The sequence below is a fragment of the Saccharomycodes ludwigii genome, chromosome V, assembly GCF_020623625.1.
Source record: "Saccharomycodes ludwigii strain NBRC 1722 chromosome V, whole genome shotgun sequence".
In the NCBI taxonomy this organism is placed as follows: domain Eukaryota; kingdom Fungi; phylum Ascomycota; class Saccharomycetes; order Saccharomycodales; family Saccharomycodaceae; genus Saccharomycodes; species Saccharomycodes ludwigii.
Window position 1 is genome coordinate 794593 of NC_060204.1, and position 21852 is coordinate 816444.

At 32.4% G+C, this 21852-nt stretch overlaps 10 protein-coding genes and 2 non-coding genes across 12 annotated transcripts; 6 read left to right on the plus strand and 6 right to left on the minus strand.

Annotated features, from left to right (window-relative positions):
- Nucleotides 1-371: 371 nt before the first annotated feature.
- On the plus strand, nt 372-4190 carry NUP116 (FG-nucleoporin NUP116; the record flags this gene model as incomplete). The annotated part of the gene is made up of 1 exon (XM_046079090.1): nt 372-4190. The coding sequence occupies one exon, from the start codon at nt 372-374 to the stop codon at nt 4188-4190; it is 3819 nt and encodes a 1272-aa protein (XP_045933772.1).
- A 235-nt stretch (nt 4191-4425) lies between these two features.
- On the minus strand, nt 4426-4498 carry SCDLUD_004136. The gene has a single exon. It is a non-coding gene; the product is annotated as a tRNA-Lys (tRNA).
- Nucleotides 4499-4774: 276 nt separating this feature from the next.
- On the minus strand, nt 4775-6163 carry IOC4 (Ioc4p; the record flags this gene model as incomplete). Its single annotated transcript, XM_046079089.1, has 1 exon — nt 4775-6163. One exon carries the CDS (start codon nt 6161-6163, stop codon nt 4775-4777), a length of 1389 nt encoding a protein of 462 aa, XP_045933773.1.
- A 441-nt stretch (nt 6164-6604) lies between these two features.
- On the minus strand, nt 6605-7153 carry SCDLUD_004138 (uncharacterized protein; the record flags this gene model as incomplete). The annotated part of the gene is made up of 1 exon (XM_046079088.1): nt 6605-7153. The coding sequence occupies one exon, from the start codon at nt 7151-7153 to the stop codon at nt 6605-6607; it is 549 nt and encodes a 182-aa protein (XP_045933774.1).
- Nucleotides 7154-7804: 651 nt separating this feature from the next.
- Nucleotides 7805-8266, plus strand: YNK1 (nucleoside diphosphate kinase; the record flags this gene model as incomplete). Its single annotated transcript, XM_046079087.1, has 1 exon — nt 7805-8266. The coding sequence occupies one exon, from the start codon at nt 7805-7807 to the stop codon at nt 8264-8266; it is 462 nt and encodes a 153-aa protein (XP_045933775.1).
- Nucleotides 8267-8454: 188 nt separating this feature from the next.
- SCDLUD_004140 lies at nt 8455-8525 on the minus strand. The gene has a single exon. It is a non-coding gene; the product is annotated as a tRNA-Gly (tRNA).
- Nucleotides 8526-9951: 1426 nt separating this feature from the next.
- On the plus strand, nt 9952-10179 carry SCDLUD_004141 (uncharacterized protein; the record flags this gene model as incomplete). The annotated part of the gene is made up of 1 exon (XM_046076741.1): nt 9952-10179. One exon carries the CDS (start codon nt 9952-9954, stop codon nt 10177-10179), a length of 228 nt encoding a protein of 75 aa, XP_045933776.1.
- A 261-nt stretch (nt 10180-10440) lies between these two features.
- On the minus strand, nt 10441-11493 carry ARA2 (D-arabinose 1-dehydrogenase (NAD(P)(+)) ARA2; the record flags this gene model as incomplete). The annotated part of the gene is made up of 1 exon (XM_046079086.1): nt 10441-11493. The coding sequence occupies one exon, from the start codon at nt 11491-11493 to the stop codon at nt 10441-10443; it is 1053 nt and encodes a 350-aa protein (XP_045933777.1).
- Nucleotides 11494-12216: 723 nt separating this feature from the next.
- On the plus strand, nt 12217-13212 carry SUB1 (chromatin-binding transcription coactivator SUB1; the record flags this gene model as incomplete). The annotated part of the gene is made up of 1 exon (XM_046079085.1): nt 12217-13212. The coding sequence occupies one exon, from the start codon at nt 12217-12219 to the stop codon at nt 13210-13212; it is 996 nt and encodes a 331-aa protein (XP_045933778.1).
- A 710-nt stretch (nt 13213-13922) lies between these two features.
- MNR2 (putative Mg(2+) transporter MNR2) lies at nt 13923-18614 on the plus strand (the record flags this gene model as incomplete). The annotated part of the gene is made up of 1 exon (XM_046079084.1): nt 13923-18614. The coding sequence occupies one exon, from the start codon at nt 13923-13925 to the stop codon at nt 18612-18614; it is 4692 nt and encodes a 1563-aa protein (XP_045933779.1).
- Nucleotides 18615-19350: 736 nt separating this feature from the next.
- CCS1 (copper chaperone CCS1) lies at nt 19351-20229 on the plus strand (the record flags this gene model as incomplete). Its single annotated transcript, XM_046079083.1, has 1 exon — nt 19351-20229. The coding sequence occupies one exon, from the start codon at nt 19351-19353 to the stop codon at nt 20227-20229; it is 879 nt and encodes a 292-aa protein (XP_045933780.1).
- Nucleotides 20230-20433: 204 nt separating this feature from the next.
- Nucleotides 20434-21165, minus strand: SCDLUD_004146 (uncharacterized protein; the record flags this gene model as incomplete). The annotated part of the gene is made up of 1 exon (XM_046079082.1): nt 20434-21165. The coding sequence occupies one exon, from the start codon at nt 21163-21165 to the stop codon at nt 20434-20436; it is 732 nt and encodes a 243-aa protein (XP_045933781.1).
- Between the last annotated feature and the right edge of the window lie 687 nt (nt 21166-21852).

The window sequence follows — 21852 nt, forward strand, 5'->3', positions numbered from 1 at the left end:
AAGCGTTTGTAGCAGCGATCTCTATTTGTACAATATGTTACCCGGACAAATAGTTTTATATTGGATTTAAAAATTGTTATTTAAGCAAAGAAAAACACGCATGCTACACTTTTGTAAAACAGATAATAATAATAATTATACATATTTAATAAATAAATAAATAAATAATATGGAAAAAAAATAAAAAAAAAAAAATTGAAAAAAAAAAATAAAAAATTTTCTGTTCTAGGGTTTTGCTTTTTATTTTTTTTATTTTTTTTTCTTATTTTTTAACTTTAGTTTTCTTCCTCTTCCTCTTTCCATCTCTTTTGCTAGCATTTTCCAAAAGTTCATGTACCTAAAAAAAAAAAAAACAAAAAAACAACAGCAATATGTTTGGAGGCGGATCAAGACCTAATTTCGGTAATACAGGAAGTAGTTTATTTGGTCAAGCAAACAATAACAACAACACTGGTGTATTTGGTGGCACTACCACTACCAATGCTACTAATTCAGGGTTTGGTGGATTTGGTGCAGCAACCAATAGTAACAATGGTATGTTCAATTCTTTTAATAATAACAATAATAACAAAAACACTGGATTATTTGGGATAGCAGCACCTGGTAGTGGTGGTAGCAGCAGCAGCACCAATCCTTCTTTAATGCTTAATAATAATACTACTACGGGTACAGGTTTGAAACCTTTTAGTAGTTATTCTGAACGTGATGCGTCGACAAATGTAACCAACCATTACGAAAGTATTACTTTTATGGATGAATATAAAAATTATTCTTTTGAAGAATTGAGATGGCAAGATTATCAAGCTAATAGGAAAAATCCTGGTGCTTCTGCTGGAGCTGCTGCTTTTAATAATACTAATAATATAAATACTAACATGTTTGGTACTACTGGTAATAATAATAACTCTTTATTTATTAACAACAAAACCAACTCTAACTCCACAGGATTGTTTGGACAAGCGAATAATGCAAACAATACGGCCAATTCACCGTTTGGAGCCGCTAAACCGGCTGGCGGTTTGTTTGGTCAGAATAACAGTACTACTACAGGTATGAATTCACCTTTTGGGGCTACTAAAACAACTGGCGGCGGCTTATTTGGCCAAACTGGGAATAACACCAACAACAATGCGATTAATTCCCCATTTGGTACCAAACCAGCTGCTGGTGGTCTATTTGGTCAGTCTAATGCTACCAATACCATGAATTCGCCATTTGGTCAATCCAACAGTAATGCTCAAGGCACTGGCAGTTTATTTGGCCAAAACAACAACAATAATCTAGGTGGTGGGCTATTTGGTCAAAACAATACTGCTACTAACAATGCTCAAGGCACTGGATTATTTGGCCAGACAAATAATAATAATAATAATAATAATAATAGTAATAATAATACATCTGCATTTGGCAATGTGAATGGTGCTAATAATAACAACAATAATTCTCCATTTGGTGCAATGAATAGTAACCAAGGAGGCAGTCTGTTTGGCCAGGCTAACACTGCCACGCAAGGGACTGGTCTATTTGGCCAATCCAACACTGTTAACCGAGGGACCGGTTTATTTGGTCAAGCCAACACTGGTAACCAGGGAACCAGTTTATTCGGTCAGAATAACACTACTTCTCAAGGTACAGGATTATTTGGTCAAAACAATAACAATACCAACACTCAAGGTACTGGGCTATTTGGCCAAACCAATAACACACAAGCTACAGGTTTGTTTGGCCAGAATAATAATGCTACTCAAAATACGGGCTTATTTGGCCAGGCCAACAATAATACCAACAACAATCAAGCAACTACTGGCGGTTTATTTGGTCAAGCCAACAATAACAATGCTAACCAGGGCACAGGGTTGTTTGGACAAACTAACAATACGCAAAATACAGGGTTATTTGGACAGACTAACAATAATGCCACAGGCACTGGCTTATTTGGTCAAAATAATAACACACAAGGAACTGGCTTGTTTGGCCAAAATAATAACATGAACAACAACAACAACACTCAGGGTAGTACTGGATTGTTTGGTGCTAAACCTGCGACAGGTGGTGGCTTATTTGGGAATATGAATAATAACAATACCGCTGGCCAGACCGGTACCGGTGGGTTATTTGGGCAGGCCACTAATAATCAAGGCACTGGCGGTTTGTTTGGCCAAAATAATAACAACACTGCAAGGAGCACTGGCTTATTTGGCCAAACAAATACCAACAATTCTGCTTCTGGTGGATTATTTGGTCAAAATAATAACAACCAAACTACTTCGGGTGGCGGTTTATTTGGTCAAAACAATAATACCACCGCCACATCCAATATGAATGCCATGGGCGGAGGTGGTTTGTTTGGTAATAAGCCTGCTACCAACACTGTTGGTGGGGGTGGCTTATTTGGAAACAATAACAACAATCAAGCTGCTTCTGGTGGCTTATTTGGACAAAACAATGCCCTTGGTGCCAATTCCGGCAGTACTTTGGGTGGTGGTTTGTTTGGTGCTAAACCTGCGGGGACTGGTACTAATACCGGCGGTTTGTTTGGTAATACTAACAATGGTTCCAATCTTGCTAATAATACAGCGGGTGGCGGTGGGTTGTTTGGTAACAAATCAAATACTACTACCTTAGGTGGTGGTTTATTTGGTAACAACAACAACAATGCTACGGCTGCTGGCACCACCAACACTTTGGGAGGTGGCTTATTTGGTAACAAATCTGCCAACAATAATAATGCGTTGGGTGGTGGTTTGTTTGGTGCTAAACCTTCTAACACTGCTACTGGCACTGGCGGGTTATTTGGTAATGCCAATAATATGGCTGGTACAACCACTACGAATAATACATTAAACGGTGGTGGGTTATTTGGCAATACTAACAATACTAGTAATATAACTGCACCAAATACAACAACCCAATTAGGAGGTGGTTTATTTCAAAACCCAAACTCATTGCAACAACAACAACAAATTTCAACGTTGGGCCAATCCTCCTCGACCCCATATGGGAACAATGAATTATTTAAAAACTTTGCCATGCCAAATGGAATCACAGAGCCACCCAAGCCAAGCGCTGTGAGAACTAAAGCTGAAAAGAAGAAGGATTCCACCTTGTCGTCAGCTTATAAATTAGCACCCAAACCATTATTTGGTAATATTGATAATAGCACTCATGACGGCAAACTTAATTTTAATCGTTTCCCTTCTGGCGATTCTTCATCCACCAAACAAATTGAAGCCGGTGCAGCTGTTGGTACTGAGATTAGTTTATTCAATAGGGAAAGTGACGAGGCTCTTTTAACTAAGAGTACTCTTTTTAACCCAAATAAAAAGTCATTTAAAAATTTAATTCTAAACAGAAAAGCCCAAGAAAATGGCCCAAAAAATAAGACACATAAGAATGCGAACGAAGATAACGATACCAGTGGTACTAACAAAGAAGAAGCCAGACAAATCACCTTCAAGCTTGATGGTACCAATAACGTAGCCAGCGGGCCTGAAAAAACAACCACAAACGAGTCGTCTGCATCTTCACCTTCATCCGTTAATGGTTCCAAATCGCCATCTCCATTGTTTTCCAGGTCTACACACAATAGAAGTACTACCCCGTTCTTACAAACACCAGAAGATCTTGAGGAGAAAAAATTGAATAATGGTGGCACCTGTGCTGAAAATGGAAAAAAGGAAAAACCACTTGATAACGTTGCTGAAACAGTGTCGAAAGAGGTTACTATTGTTCCTAAAGATGTTGGTGAAGATATCACTTTTACCGAAGATGGGTATTATATTTCCCCATCGCTGGATACATTATCACAAATGTCGTTATTAAAACTACGTAAAGTTTCCAATTTAACTGTTGGACATGAAAAATATGGTAAGGTTGAATTTCTAGAACCTGTTGATTTATCCAATGTGCCATTAAACGCAATTTGTGGGAATTTAATTGTTTTTCAACTAAACGATATGAGCTTGTATCCAAATGAAATGGAAATACCAGCCAAGGGTGAGGGGTTAAATGTTAGAATGAAAGTTTCTTTGTTAGGGTGCTATCCGATTGATAAAAGTACCAAGCAGCCTATTAAGGATCCACATCATCCGGTTGTTATCAAGCATATTCAAAAATTAAAGAAAATTACTGCTGTTAAATTTGAGAATTATGATCCAACCACTGGTCAATGGACATTTATTAAAGAATGATTAAAAGCGATTTTTTTTTAATTATTATTTTTGTCCTATATATTATATGTAAACTTTATTTTTAATTATTGTATTGTAACTAGCTTTGTACTGTGTTAATATTATTTTGTTTTTATTTATTTATTATGTATAAAGTATGTATTTCCATTTTCCACAACGCATTTGTGCGATAAACCTTGCAAAAACAAAGAAAAAAAAAAAAAAAAAAAAAAAGAAACAATAAAATAAAAAGTTAAGCCCTATACGGGGATCGAACCCGTAACCTTGTGATTAAGAGTCACACGCGCTACCGATTGCGCCAACAAGGCAGTAACTTGTTTGTGCTGATTAAGCACCATTATAGATAAGTTAATACAGATGAAATGAAAGAAAATTGAAATGATACGAGAAGTCCGGAAACGCGGAAATACCCATAATAATGAGGTCTCTTAAATTGGGATAATTTTTTTTTTTTTTTTAATGGACAATAAAAAAACGCTGGAAAAAGAATAATGCAAATTACAAAGGAGGGAAAAAAAAAGAAAAACAGAATAATAAATACACAAATATAAATAATCAAATACCAATAATGTAAAGCCATATTTTCAATCGTATATCTTTTTGTAAATCGCTGTTAGTTGATCGGACATGCCATTTTTTAACAACAAAGGTTTTAAAAGATCGAGTAATTGGCTATAAGTATAGTGAAATTCAGCATCTTCGAGGAAAACATACTTAAATTCCCACAACAAAAGATCATGTAAATTAGTACTATTATCACCAGTAGAACTTTTGTTATTATATTGAGTTAAATTTTGTAATTTAGATAACAAAAGTTCTAGGGTTTCTATCAGAATGGGGTATTTTGTGTCTTCAATATCGATAGCAGTTTCAGTTTCGGATTTAACATTATCAGGAATGGCTGTTGTATCGTCTTTGGAATGAGGACCGCCATGAGAAACTATAGTTACATCTTTTTGACTATTATTACTTTTTTTCAGTTCAATAAATTTGAGTATACATTCGGAAATTAAGTTTTTAATGTCAGCCAACTTCTCCTGAAATCTAACTTTCAATTCTTGGTGAGTATCGTAATCTTTTATGATTTTTTTACAATTAGAAGCGGTGATATTGTTAGAACGAGCAAATTCCTTTAATAATTTTATGTCTTGAGCACCTAATTCTACCAATTCGTAATCCTTTAAAGGCCCAAATACAGAAGAATCATTTTCGAACTTAAAAAAACTTTTTTTAGCTCCCGAAGGTGTCGCTTTAGCTTTAGGAGTGGGTGTATTAGATTTTTTCCTTGTAGTTGTGGTTTTCGGAGAAGGGCTCCCAGTTTTAGAGGTAGATGTGTTTGGTGCAGTATTATTACTACCAGTTTTCTCTTTTAGTGAAGATAAAGAAGGAGAATTTTTCTTTTTATTGCTGCTTATTTTTGCAACAGCACCAGTATTGTTTGTAGGTGTCAAGGATTTTTTCTTGTTTTTAATAGTATTGATGTTGCTTTTATCAATAGTATCTTCTTTCTTCTGTTCTTTTTTCTCTTCACCATAGCTTCCATGCTCGACAAAATTCTTTATATATTGTGAATCTTTATCTGTTTTACCTTTGCTGTTATTTTTTGTTAAATAAAACAATGCAACTTTATAGGCATCGCACAATTTCTTATTGCTTCTTCTTTTGTTTTCTTCTTTAGCCAACATGTCGTTAATTATATCTTCTGTGTTCAGTAATTGCCAAGTGTCAACTGCAGATTTATTTTTGGGGTTGATCCAGGTGTAATTGTCATCACAATAGAATTTAACACAAATCATGTTTGAATTATTAATGGTTGATCTAGTACTTCTCCCAGTATGTTTTATATCTGATTGTTGATTGGTATAAGTGGCTTTGATTTTTTCTGGAACTAGTTCGTGGGGAATTATCATACCTGGCCATGCAGGATACCCTTTTACTTTGACTAGTATTGACTGCCCAGGTTTCAATGACATCGCTAAGTTGATATATACTTTTCCTTTTTACCTATTTTATTTATCTTATTTTATTTTAAAAGTTGTTTTTAATAAATGATGATAATGGTAAAAATAATAATAAACTTTCAAAAAAAAAAAAAAAAATTGTGTTTTGTTTTATTTTATTTTTTTTTAACAAAATAATTAAATATCTTTTGAATGTAATAATTCCAAAAAAAAAAATTTTTTTTAAAATAAAAATAAAAATAAAAATAAAACTTACAATTTAATTAAGAACAAGATAGCTTGTGCTTGTTAAAGATTGATTATTTATATTCAATGCATAAAATATGGTAAAAATGAAACCAAAAAGAAATGTTACCTATTATGTTATATGATAATAATAAAAGCTAGATACTAGTAGTGTAAATAAATAATAATAATGTGAGAAAGGAAAAAAAAAAAAAAAAATAAAAAAAGTCAATCATCTTCGTCTTCATCACCACCACCGCCTCCAACTGCAATATCTTCTCCCTCATCTTCCCCCTCATCAACATCTCCTTCATCTTCGTCTTCATCATCTTCTTCATCTTCGTCTTCATCATCTGGTGCATTTAAACAAGCTTGAATCAAGTTTTTACCTTCTGGCTGAGTAACAATTGGCTGGAATTTAGGAGTGGTAAAAGTATAGACCAAGCCAGTTTCAGAAACTACTAATAGTAGTACCTGGGTACCAGTTAATACACTTAACTCATAAGCTTTTTTCATTATGCCATGCTTTCTTTTACTAAACGTTACATGTCTTTTAGTTTTGTTTTGGATAAATTTAATTTCGATCTTTCTTCTCTCGGTCCTTGATTGTGTTGTCGTACTGTTATTTTTAGTAGTAGAAGTAGAAGTGACGGCAGAATTAGCATGGGCGATGGAAGGGGAGGAGGAGGAAGGTAAACCTTTAACGTCGAGTTTATTTTCTTTTATTTGATTTTGATTATTTTGATCATTATTATCGTTATTATTTGATGAACTCATCTCTTGTGACAAACTTTAGATTCTCTTGCTTGTAAAAAAAAAAAAGGAAAAAAGAAAAAAGAAAAAAAAAAAAAAGAAAAAAAAAGAAAAATGAAAAAAAAAGGGATTATTATGATTTGTTTATTATTTGTACTAATCGAGTAATTTGTAAATTGAAGTAGCAGAAAGACACAATTGAATAATAACAGTCGAGCATGTGGATTTAAAAATTAGCTGAGATTTAATAAAGTTGGTAGAAAGTGGAAAGGATGAATGCGGTAATTTTTACTTCTTTAAGAATAATTTCTTAAATAGGTAAAAAAAGAAGAAAAAAATTAGTGATTATGAGATTTGCTCGTATATTAATTAATCACACCAATTACAACGCGTCGTTTAAAATGATGCTCAACTAAGCCCAAACAAAAATAAAAAAAATATATTTATTTTATTTGCGGGGAAAAAGAAATGCAAATTGGTTGAAAGTTCTTTGTGTTATTGTTATTTCCAGATATTTTTATTTTATTTGTTTGTTCAATTCAATCTTTTTTCCTTTTTCTTTTTCTACTTTTCATCCATTTTTAAATATATATTCTCATTACCATTTCCCTTTATCTTTATCGTAGTATAAACAATACACACCCCCCCCCATCCATATATAAATAAGTACACAAAATGTCAAGTAACAACGAAAGAACCTTTATTGCTATTAAACCAGATGGTGTTCAAAGAGGATTAATCTCTAAAATCTTAGGTAGATTTGAAGACAGAGGCTACAAGTTGATTGGTATCAAGTTAGTTACTCCAACTGAAAACTTATTGAAACAACACTACGCTGAACATGTTAATAAATCATTTTTCCCTGGTATGTTAAGTTATATGATGAGCGGTCCAATTTTGGCCACCGTTTGGGAGGGTAAAGATGTTGTTAAACAAGGTAGAAATATCTTAGGTGCTACTAACCCATTGAATAGTGCTCCAGGTACCATTAGAGGTGATTTTGCTATTGATATGGGCAGAAATGTTTGTCATGGCTCTGATTCTGTTGAAAGTGCTGAAAGAGAAATCAATTTATGGTTTAAAAAGGAGGAAATAATTGACTGGAAATTGACTTCTTTGAGTTGGATCTATGAATAGTTTTTTTTTTTTTTCTTTGAACTCTCCATATTCCTTATATACGTGTATTTTTCATGCTATTTAAGTAAGTTTAATGTTATTTTGCTTAATATAACTCTATATGTAAAGATGATCTCTATTAACTTGATGTCATACTTTAAAACTAAAAAAAAAGTATAAAAGTAATAAAAAATAAAATTCAAAAAAAATGCATCGGCCGGGAATCGAACCCGGGGCCCAACGATGGCAACGTTGGATTTTACCACTAAACCACCGATGCTTTCTACATTCCTTTATAAAGAATGATATAAGCTACAGAATAGTAGTATCAGCACACTGTAAAAAAGGAGTGCGATTATTATGCTTAGTAAACATGATCCATAAAGCATTACAAATGAAGTATAATCAGAACCAACAATAAAAGTAAGAGCTAAAACAATTGAGAGAAAAAAAAAAAAAAATTTATATTTTGAAGGAGATTCTTAATGATTGGTTTATAGGTTTAAATAATTTATTATTATCATTATTATACGCAAAGACCTAAATAGAACAAGAAATTAATTATAACATCCAAGCTCGCAATTACACCAATTAATTGTGAATTATATTTACAATGCTGTTTACTTTATTTCAATCCTATTTTTGTGGACAATTCATACGGTACTATTTTTATTTTAATTTTAGCTCATCTTTTTTAAGTATATTTATTTACAAATATATAATCAATAGTTACCCCTTAACATGAACTTATCTATCATGTTTATATATAGCTTTTGGTTTATTTAATTGTGCAAAGTTGTTAGGTATACAAACAAAAGTAACATATGATCAAATTACAACCTATACGGAAAAATTATAAATATGGGGATATATATGTATCAATTGTAGTCAAGACGAATAAGATTTTTGATATAGGTATTTTTGTATTAATGTGGTCTTATAGTGAGATCAAGCTGGTAATGTTGCCAAAGAAAAACAAAGAAAAAAAGTTTAAACTCTATAGGAATTAAAAATCGGGAGATTAATAAAAAAAAAAAAAAAAGCTTTCTAATTAGTGATGTTAAATACCACACCGATAATTCCATTAACTATGTATATATTTTAATTAAAGGGAAACATAAATAAATAACAAAAAAAGGGCCTGATATCTTTATATATGACATGAACTATTTAGCTTGTTACTGTAATTGTAGTGTTAAAATTAAAAATAAAAAAATAATTCATATAGCCTGACCTTTAGAAATCATAAAAGAAAAAAAAAAAAAAAAAAGCGGGGAAGCATAAATGGTTTATAGTGGCATGCCAATATTTTTTTATTTTAAAGTGTGCTATTATTATCATCCTTGCTAGAATTTTTAACAAAAAGAAAAAAAAAAAAAATGGTCAGATTAATTTTTTTGAAACATAAGGGCCATTTCAAATAATATCATATTATAGTCGCAACAGCTAACACACGATGAAACGTAGTTTGCTGTTTTTATTTTATTTTAAATTTATATAAAAGACAGATGTGATCGAAAAACCAGAAACTCTTTTCAGTTCTTATTTTCCTTTTCCTTTTACATTTCGTAAATACATACATACTTCTTTCTTCCACAAGGTTGTAAAAATAAAACTCTTAATCATCGAAAAAAAATATCGAATTATATATATACACATACGTATCCAACAACAATAATAAAAATCCTTACAAACGAAAAAAAAAAATGAACCCAACTATTATTAAACAATTGGCTAGAACTTCTATCAGATTGCAACACACAGTTCCACATTCAACGGGTGTTTCTGCTCGTCAATGGTTTGGTGTTTTTGGTGGTGTTGCTGGCGGTTTGGCAGGTGGTGCTTTATTATTGTCTTGGTGTTACTCTGACAATACAATTGACAGAATTTTCAAGAATCAAAGATATGCTTTAGGCTCTAAACCACACAACTAGGGATTTTTTTTTTTTTTTTCAGAAATCTCAATAACCTTTTATTATATATTTTGTTTGCGACGGTACCAGTGTCTCGCCTATTATGATCTAACGACAATTTCAATTCATATATCAAACTTATTTTTCTATATATACATAGATATATATATATATTTGATATTTTACTCTTTCTATATTTATATCTATACAATAATAATAGTAATAATAATATTTTTTTTTTAACCTTTTGAATTTTGCCTGCAAAAGGGTGTGGGAAGTTTTCTAAGCAAGACCAGATTTCCAAGTTTGATTCATAAACTCTTTGCCCAACAAGTTGTCTTGGATATGTTTGATTAATTCTTGATCAGTATCCTTCAAAACGAATCCGTTGCTTTTTAATTCCCTATAAATTTTTAAGGCAGATTTCAACTCCTCAACATTACTAACACCCAACACTATAGGACCTTTATCATGCCAAATATGGATAGCATATTTGGTGCTTAATTCGCCGATATCTATATTTTTTTCATCATTTAAAAACTTTCTTATTTCATCGATTTTTAATTTTAATCCTGGAGAAGCCGGGTGAAAAGACTTGGTTTCAATATTTGCTAATAACGACATACTTAATATAGAACCATTACTAACCATTTTAATGTTACAACCAAGAGCAGTATTACTGGTAAAGCGGTCGTAATATTGTAATAAGACATTGTTTTGTAAACAACCATGAGAATAGGATAGAATACAGTCCAAGGGGCCTATAGCACTATCGTTACACAACTTGGCAATTTCATACAACTTGGGTAATGGATACCCGCTAATACCAAAATGTCTAATGATTTTTAAATCTTCTTTTAATGATTTTAGCATTTCTAAACATGGAACAATCTTAGAAATCTCAACAAATTCAACATCATGTAAATAAACAACGTCTAAATAATCAACATTTAACCTAGACAAACTTCTTAGTACACTGAATTTGATCCATTCTGGATCATAATTGAACTCATCTAGTCCAATCCTTCCACATTTAGTAATAACGTAAAAATCTTCTCTAGCTATTGTATTTGCTACATTATTTTGATTGCCATTATCTGTACGTAATATTTTTTTTAGAGCCTTTCCATATATGATTTCACTGTCCCCATAGTAAGGTGACGTGTCTATAGCATTTACTTCTCCCGATTTGATACCCTCAAGTAACATATCTACAATGGGAATATTTTGCGGAACATCGTTGTATTGTGTGTTTAATATAGCTCCACCTAATACCAATGGTTTTATATTAGTAAGAATATCTTTGGCACTACAGGCACGGTCACTATTAACCATTCTATATAATTTGTAATTCAAAGTACGTAACAAAAAAAAAAAAAATAAGTTGGTTGTCCTTATAACCTTGTAGGGATTTTGTCTGAGGGAATGATACCTATACTAATTGGTGATTGTTACGAGGGATAAGTTTTGAAAGAGAAAATAAATAGAGAAAATGTGTGTTATATATTTTTGTGTTGTGTAAATCACAAAAATTCGATTATCCGTCGAGCATGTTATCCGCATGTCCATATATCAGTTTAATTTTATTATTATTTTTGGTTAAAAAATTATATATCAAATAGCACATGCACCCATACCTTTTCGCCCCTTCTGATGCAACAGCTATTATATTAAATTTGTATGCGGCAATTTTTGCTATTTATAATATTATATAAGCTTATAGATGTTCCGATTCACTAATAAAAATTGGTAGAAAGAAATCAGAAGAAAAAAAAAAAAAGAGAGAGAAAAAAAAAGAAAAAAAGTTTATTAGACTTTTACCTCTCTGACAAGGGCAACTTAGTAATTAACTGTTTGATTTATCAATTAAGAACCAATTGGACAAATAAATAGATACATCGACATATATATATATATATATTGTATATTACAACAGATATAAAAATAGATAGAAATAAACCAGAATAAAAAAAAAAAAAAAAAAAAAGAAAAGAAAATCAAAAAAAATCAAAAAAACGAGCTTAGAAAAAACAATTTTTTTTTTTTTTTACAACTGCAATGCCTACCACGAATAATAATAATAGCACTAACAATACAGGTTATAGTAATAACAGATACAAAAGAAAATATTACAACAACAACAATCATAATAACAACAGCAATAATAATAATGGCAACAATGGTAATAAAAATGGTGGTGCCAACAATAACTCTTCCAATTCGAATGCTGATCATAATAAAATGATTGAACAAAACTTAAATGCCTTGCCAGAAAGTGTTTTTGAATTGGGTAAAAATAAAAGAGTCACAGTTAGACAATTTAGAAACGTTAATTTGATAGATATTAGAGAATATTACAAAGATAGCAGCTCAGGTGAATTTAGACCAGGGAAAAAGGGAATCTCTTTAACAGAAGAGATGTATGATAGTTTATTGAGACAGAGAATTAATATTGATGACGCTTTGAGAAGATTGGGTTCTAAACGACCAAGGAGCAATGACCTGTTACAGAAGTATTTAAATAGGGACGATAAGGATGCTGATGCGGACAATGATGACGACGATGACCAAAAGAAAAATAAAAAGTCCAAAAGAGATAAAGATATTGCTCCACCTCAATTATTACCTAACGAAGCTGCTAAACGACAAGAAGAACTAGAGAGCTCGGCTATTCTAGTAATACCATCTTCCACTACTAAAGCTAAGAAGGAGGAGGAAGAAGAAGAAGAAGAAGTGGAAAAGAAAAAGGAGAATAGTGAGAGTGGAAATAACAATGTTGCAGTTGTAAGAAATAACACACCACGATTGGATGATTTTGAAATAAAACCAGAAGTTGCTACTACTGCTACTGCTACTGCTACTGCCAGCACTAACGACACCAGTATTAATAACGACAACAATGTTATTAACAACACTAACGATGATTTGAATAGCAGTGATGAAGAATTTGCAGCTGCCTTAGAAACCGATATCAAGAACAATGAAGTTCAAGATGAATCTAGCAAACAACAGACAAACATTACTAAGGATGCCAACGAAAGTGAAGAAGATTAATTAATTTGAAGATGGAAGTAGTTGAAAGAGTGAATGGAATGAAGTTTTTATTTTATTTTATTTTATTTTATTTTTTTTTTTTTTTTTCTTATTCCTATATACATTATTTTAATATACGCCACATAAATTGTCATTATTATTATTGTTTTTAATAATACAGAAAAAATAAGTAAATACACAGATAAGTGTCCGCAGTAGTTTTATACCGGAATCCGAGATATGGGACAGTCCCATCGGTATCATATTATGATCATACATAAGCGCATTACCTTTCCGCTCGCTCTCGTCCGTTACCGGATCCCTTAGCGGATGCCTCTCTGCCCGCTTCTTTTCCCCTTTCTTTTTATTCCCATTATTATCGTTATCGTCATTTGTTTGTTTGTTTTTTTGTTCCATGTAAAACACCGCACAACACAGCAACTAAATCACTATTTTTCCAGAAAATAGAATACAGCTAAATTAATATATATATATTTTTTTTTTCCTTAAAGACTGATTTGAAAAATGATTAATACGAAATTTATATATAACAAAACATAAGAAAAATTAAAAAATGAAGAATTAAGAATTAAGAATTAAGAAATTAAAAGAAAAGCAAAGCAAAGAAAAGAGAAAAGAGAGAAAAAAAAAAAAAAAAAAAAAAAAAAAAAGAAATACATATATATATATATATATATGTATATAACCACTGACTACTTTACAGCTTAATAATGCAAGCGAAAGAAAATAATAGTGGCAATTCCCACCACCTTGGCTCAGAACATAATAGCGGCAATTTATTAACCGGCACAAGCACGGGTACCGATGATAATAATACAACAACAACCAGCGCAACAAATACAAACAATATCATTTCAAGGCAATCGACTATTATAGAAGAAGGTTCTGAACATCCAAATCAGAATAAAAAAAAGAATAAAAAAAAAGATCAAAAAGAGGACGATCCAAATATTAATACTCAACAGAAATTACACTCACAAACCAGCACCAATAACGACAATAGTACCACTACTTTTGCGCCAATAAAATCAACACCCTCATCAGATCAACAAAATACCGGTACGATGGGTTCACTTTCTAAGAAAAAAAAAAGAAATCAAAAAAGAAATGCTTTTACTTCTTCTTCAACATCTTCTGTCTCCTCATTGTCAGCACCAACAACTACCCAATCTACCGGTAATCCTATAATTCCTACCACCAATATATCAGTACCATCGGACGCTAATAACAATGCCACTAATACTGTGACAGATAATTTTAAAAACCCGTTTAGTAATAGTACGAATATAAACACAAGCTTAAACCCTAACAATACTTCTAGCAACAGCTCCAGCAGCAATATTGTCAATAAAATGATAAACTTTACTACCGATGATAACAATGGCACATATATAGATCATAGACCTTCTATAGTGTTAGCTGAAGAGATTTTGAAAAAAAAAAAAAAAAAAAAGAAAAGGGGCACTAATAACGATAATAATAATGATATTTCCTTCAGTAAAAGCAAAAAAAAAAGTAAAAAAAGTAGGAAAAAACACAATCAAGAAGAGAGGGAAGAAAATGAGGGGCAAGATAATAACAATAACATATTTGCCTCTGAAAATGCAAGGAGATCGTCTGTAGCATCGTTAATGCTTAGCCAGCATGTTGCAGCCAATCCCAGCACCCCTTCTGACAACGATAAAAACAGTAACAAACTAAATTTAGAAAGATCGCATTATGGTTCTTTGAAGAAAACAGAACCACTAAAGTTTTCTGTTGGAGAAAACACCAATTACACTGGGAGCAATTCACAAGTTGCCAGCAGCCATAAAAATAAGAGTAATCATGTGGTTATTGACATGAAGGACTTAATGAGAAAATTGAAGGGAAAGGAAAGATACGATTCTGCAATGAGGTCACGTAATAGAGATGGTAGTGCTGGTTCACGCACTTCATCTTTTTATGGCGGAGATCCTAGGAATCATTTTGTTGGCAATAATAAAAGAAACAACAGTCATAATGGCAAAAACAACACCAATAATGACAGTAACGAAAACGTTTTTTACGATTCTGATGTTGATCATTTCACATCTAGACCACCTAGCAGGAGCGATAGTGACAATTCTTCTTTGGGTGATGTTTGTTTACCGCTAAGTAGTGACGATGATTATGGTTATGATTCTGATGATTTTGATTTTAGTGATGATCAAATAGACAAAAATATTGAACATAACATTGATGATACCACTGATACCTGTACAATCAATAATAAACCGTCCAATACCAATACAGATGTTTCGGGCTTGGATGTTGCTGGCGATAATGCCGGCGATAATGCCGCTGCTGCGGTTGATAGTAACGTTACTGGGGCTAATGAGAACACAGCTGGTGTTGAAAACATTGCTGATAATACACCTGCTACAACTAATAACGATAATATTACTGGTGCCAGAATTACTGATAATACTAAGGCTCCTAACACTGCTGCTAGCACCGCTACTAATACTAATGCTTCTGATTCGTATAACAATACTGGTAGCAATAACAATTTTACAAGTACAACAAACGGCAAACAAAACACTAATGGGTCCCGTCCATTTGTGTTGAGAAGTAAGATTCATAAGAAGAAAGGTAACAGTGCTCCTAAAAAGCAATGGCCTGATGTTTCAGTTTTAGAAGAGTTTAGGAGAGAAGAAACAAGTAGATTAAAACGCCAAGCAATGGATTATAGTAATAAATTTTTAAAGAGAACCAGTAATCTAGGTGAAAATTATGACGGGGAGAACAATACCTTTAATGATATAGATGAACAGATCCCCCCTTTTTATGATGATGCTAGCAACCGTAATAATCATGATAATAATGTTAGTGATGACAATGCTACTGGGTATACTTCGACTGTTAGTGAATCATCTATTTCAGAAGATTCGACTTCTGAAGCCTTAGAAACAGGTACTAACAGTAATGAAAATGTAAAAAGCGTTGAAGAACAGAAAGAAAGTGATGTAAAATTTGCTGGTAAGGATGCTACTGCTGCTGCCGCTAATACTGCTGCTGCCGCTAATACTGCTGCTGCTACTAATACCACCAACACTAATGCTATTAGTACTAAAACTACGGACAATAAGAACAACGCCATAAATCCTAAACCTAAAATAGCTAATGGTAAACAAAAAATCGAGTTCTCTTATCCTATAGTAACAAATGTGGATGTGCCTGAATTGGAGAATAAAAAGGTAAATGAAACTGAGGTGTTTAAAAGCGGTCGATTAAGACCCAAAAAATTAAAACCTTGGGATTGGAGACAACAGGGAGGACCCTCAGGGACTAGCAGGATCACTTCTTCAACTATTACAAAATCTGTGAATAATAGATGTCAAGATTCAAAGAACAATAATGCTATTCCTGGGTTAAACTCGAGTACTGGTGTTGTTCATGCAAATGCACAAGGAGTTACGACAAATTCTGACAATTATTACACTTCGCCAGCACTTGCAAATAACAATAATAATGGCATCACCTCTGATCAGTTGAGTAAGAACAACAGAATGAATAATTATATAGCCAATGGCAGTGGGGGTGTTATTCAGTATCCACCACAAATTATATCTAATAACCCGGAGCATTTTAGATTTGCCTATTTTAGGGATGATTTGGATGCAACAGTACATTCTCCGACCATTTCGGGATTGTTACAACCTGGGCAAACCTACGCTGATTTGTTTATTGGCTCTGTTTATGCAAGAGAAACACAGCACGACAATAAACACAACCAACCCAATAAGAATATTGAAGAAAAACCTTTGGACTTTGATGACATTGCCCCATTTTGGTTGGATGTGTTGAACCCCACTGAAGAAGAGATGAAGGTTATAAGTAAGGCATTTGGGATTCATCCGTTGACCACTGAAGACATCTTTTTGGGTGAAGCTAGAGAAAAAGTAGAATTGTTCAGACATTATTACTTGGTTTGTTTTAGAAGTTTTGATATTGTTGCTGAAAAACACAAACAAAAATCAGCTTTGAGTAGTCACACTGTCGGCAAATCGATGAGTTCCTCTTCAACGGCTACTGGTTCCAGAAGAGGTTCGTATTCATCAGCGTCATCCAAGTCTTCATCCTCTTCCTCTCGTAACAATAGCAAATCGGGTCTATGGAGATCGTTCATTTTTAAAACATTTGGTGTTGGTAACAAAAAAAGAAAACATCATCATTACCACTCTTCCTCGTTTGAAGAGCATCAGGAATGCTTAAAAAGACAGGAGCAGGAGGCAGAAGAAGAAGCAGAACGTCAACTACTATACAAGAGGAAATCCGGCGACAGACACAAACCAAGAGCAGGTGAATTGGAGCCACTAAATGTTTACATCTTAGTTTTTCGCACGGGCGTAATAACCTTTCATTTTGCGCCAACACCACACCCGATCAATGTAAGAAGAAGAGCCAGACTGATCAAAGATTACATTAATGTTACTGCTGATTGGATTGCGTATGCTTTGATTGACGATATCACCGACGCATTTGGCCCCATCATCGAACTGATTGAAGATGAGGTTTATGATATTGAAAATGCGATATTGAACATGCATCATGGGGACGATGACGACGGGGCTAGTGACTTCAGCTCAGATAGTGACTCAGATAGTGATATGGATGATAACTGCAATGATAGTGGTAGTATTCACACAGTTTACAGATCTAAAGGGAGGACATCCACTGGGTTTGCTAGATCACCTTACGAGTACACTAGCGCTACGAAGAGAAATGCCAGTAGGAAAAGAAGTGGTTCGCATTCCGACTCTATCTTTAGCCACGGGCACCATAGTTTAGGAAGCAATGATACTAGTTCCTATAAAGTTTCTTCATCATCTTCTTCTGCTTCAAGCTCTTCGATATCTGATAAAACGTTAAATCCGAATATTATTGGTTGGAAGCGTAAGGGGGACATGTTAAGAAGAATAGGCGAATGCCGGAAGAGAGTCATGAGTGTTTCTAGATTATTAGGTTCCAAAGCAGATGTTATTAAGAGTTTTGCGAAAAGATGTAATGAAGACTGGGAGGTTGCTCCAAAAAATGACATTGGAATGTACTTGGGTGATATTCAAGATCATATAGTTACCATGGTTTCATCATTGAATCATTTTGAAAAATTGTTAAGTAGATCGCATTCTAATTACTTGGCACAGATTAATATTGATATGACTAAAGTCAATAATGATATGAATGATGTCTTAGGCAAGATCACGATTTTGGGTACCGTTGTATTACCTATGAATGTTATTACTGGGTTATGGGGTATGAACTGTATAGTACCTGGACAGAATATCAATAATTTGGCATGGTTTTTCTCTATTGTTGGGTTTATGGCGTTAATGGCAATTGGTGCTTTTATATATACCAAGAAAAGGTTTGGATTTTGAGAATTTTAAAAAAAAAAAAAAAGTAGTATTAGAAAAAGAAATCATATTCTACTCCATACATTTGTAATTTATCTGCATTATGTTATTTAATTTACTTTTACTTTATGATTGCGTTTTCTGTTGAATTTATTTGTAAATTAGTTGAGCAGGGGGGGGAGGGGGGACATAAGAGAGAATAATTTTTGAAATTATAAAACATTTTTTCTCACAAGTTTTCAATTTGGAAAATGTGTGTATAAATATATAAGCTTTTCTTTGTTTAATGTTTTATTCTATGTCGTTTGATATTGACAGTGAAAATATATAAAAAAAAAAAGACGTTAGAATATTGCTTAGCGGATATATTATTAACAATATTATGACTTTTTTTTTTTTTTTTTGCTATTTTTGCCATTTTTGCCATTTTTGCCGTTTTTGCCATATAGAAATGATTTGTTTATGGGCACTTTTTTATTTTATTTTTTTCCTTCTATCAGACTAAAGTTGATTAGTAATTATTTAAGTACTTAAACGAGCAAAATAATAAAAATGCAAATATTGTAATATGATTATAAATAAAAAGAGAAAAATGTATCTAATTCATTTTTTTTTTTTTTTTCTTTTCTTTTCACTCTTTCCACTCTTTCCACTCTTTCCACTCTTTTCCAACGCAATAAGAAAATCAAAACAAAATAAAAAGAATTTGAAAAAGAAAAAAAATAAAAATAAAAATAAAATAAATAAGTAAATATCACCAATGCCCGAAAGTACAGTTGATGCAAATTCCCTTCCCTTATTCGAGGCCACCTATGCTACACCAATGGACTGTGAATCATGTATTGATTCAATCAAAACTAATCTACATGACACCAGTAAAAGTGCTGATTATAAAATCGATGATTTAAAATTTGATCAAAATGCGAATTTATTCTATTTAAAAAGTAATATACCACCAAGTATGGTTTTGGAAACAGTAACCAAGAATTTAGGTAAAGATGTTGTGTTAAGAGGTACTGGTGGTGGCGGTGACGGTGCTGTTTCAATATTAGAAGCATTTACTGAAAAATATTCCGCATGTGCTACAGCCGGAAGGGGAGCCTCAAACAATCCAACTGAGTTCCAAGAAATGAAGAAGAGATTTATTGGAGTCAATGAAAATTCTGTTAAAGGTTTAGTTCGTATGGTAAGTTTAGATACGTCTAATAATACTAGTAATACATATTTTGATATAACCGTAAATGGTGTTGATAGACCCGGTTTATATTATAGTAGTATTCATGCTAATGGCGATATATCTAATGGTTGTTTGAGTACAGGTCCAATTTTACATAAACTGGATCATCCTATAAAAGTAGTAACACCAATTAATGTAAGTAATGATAAAAAGTTGTACAAGGGATCTGCATTTTTTGGTGTCCCCAATATGAATGTGGGCGATTTAATTGGTAGAAGTTTTGTCATCACTAACAACCCAAACCATGAAATAGGAAAGAGTGGTGATTCAGTTAACATTTGTGGTGTTATTGCTAGGAGTGCTGGTATTTGGGAAAATGACAAGCAGGTTTGTGCTTGCAGTGGTAAAACTATCTGGGAAGAACGTAAAGATGCAATCAAGAAGAACATTGATAATTATTGAACTAGTTGTGCACTTGGAAATACATCTTTGATATAAGAAAAAAAGAGAAAGAAAAAAAACATAGATGCATAAATAATTTTGACGGAGAGGGATTAAAATAGTTTATATATGTAATCAACTTACGTACATACTAATAATGAAATTTGTTTTTTTTAAAAAAAAAAAAAAAAAAAAAAAAAAAAAAGAAAAAGAAAAAGAAAAAAATTATTCTGATAATTTTTGTTCGTTATTAATCTTCAATTCTTCCTTATTGGATAGATCTTCTTTAACTTTAGCACTTTCTTGCTTGACCTTTTCCTCTTTGCTCTTCTTATAAGGAGCGTGAATAGTAGAGTCATCGACTTTATCATTATTTGTGTTACCAGCAGCGCCCTTTTCCTGCTTCAATGCTTTAACTTTGTTTCCGGAAATACCGCTTTTCTTACCGTCAGCACCAATAGGATTACTGCCACCAACTCTGTCTTCAGCATCCGAAGCGGTTTCTTTTTCACTTGAAGAATATATATCATTTTCCAAATTTTTAATTTCTTGTTGCATGGCAACTTCGTTGTTGAATTTACTTTTACTAACTTTAGAGGTTGTACCCGTAGTACCAGTATTACCGCTAGCAGTTGGGTCGTCCAGTATATCCATTGCATGTTTGCCAGAAGTACTCAACTCGTTATTTTTTCCGCTATTAGAAGTAGTGATACTTTGTTCATTTGAAGTTTTATCTAATCCATTTGTGCTAGCTTGGTTGCCTGTAATACTAGTTGATTGAATAAAATAAAAGAGGATTATCAAAAAAAAAACATAAGCTATAATTTTTTTCATGGGTGTAGTTAACCAACGAGATTTTCTTCTGTTTTTTGTACCCATGATAGGATCATCACCGGAGCCATTTTTGTATCTTGGTAGTAGATCATGTTTATTATTACGATGTATACCACCTTGCATGTTTTTTTATTTTTATTTTTGATTTTGCTTGTACTTTTTACTCTTTGTGTGGGATAAAGATACTTTAAAGATTAAATTGTAAGTGGCGGTACAACAGTACAAAGAAGTAATGAAACCCCAAAATTAGAAAACATTTTTAAAATATTTTTTTTTTTTTTTTGGAACATTGTGAAAGGGAATCAAAAAGGGAAAAAAAAAAAAAAAGAAAAAAAAAATTAAATGGCTTGGTAGAAGGTTCCCACCAAATGGTTTGGGCGCATTTGTCTTGGGTGGAAACTGCGCCCAGAAAATATATTAAAAAAAAAGGCGGGATGTATTTGGGCTTGGCTGGGAAAACGGGAAAACGGGAAAAACAAAAAACAAAAAACAAAAAACAAAAAAACAAAAAACAAAAAACAAAAAACAAAAAAAAAAAGAAAAAAAGGACAACGGAAAAAAAAAAAAATAAAAAAAAAAAGACAACGGGAAAAAAGATAAAATGAAGAACACGCAAAATTATTTTTATTATAGCAATTTTTTTTTACGTTTTATTTTTACTTCATTTTTTTACACTGTTATATTTATAACTTTTATATAAACGTAAATGCTTGTATCGTTTAACAAATATAACTTCAGTTTTATACTATCCAAATCTTCCTTTCTTTCTTTCTTTCTTTCTTTCCTTCTTTATTTATTTTTAAAAAAGGA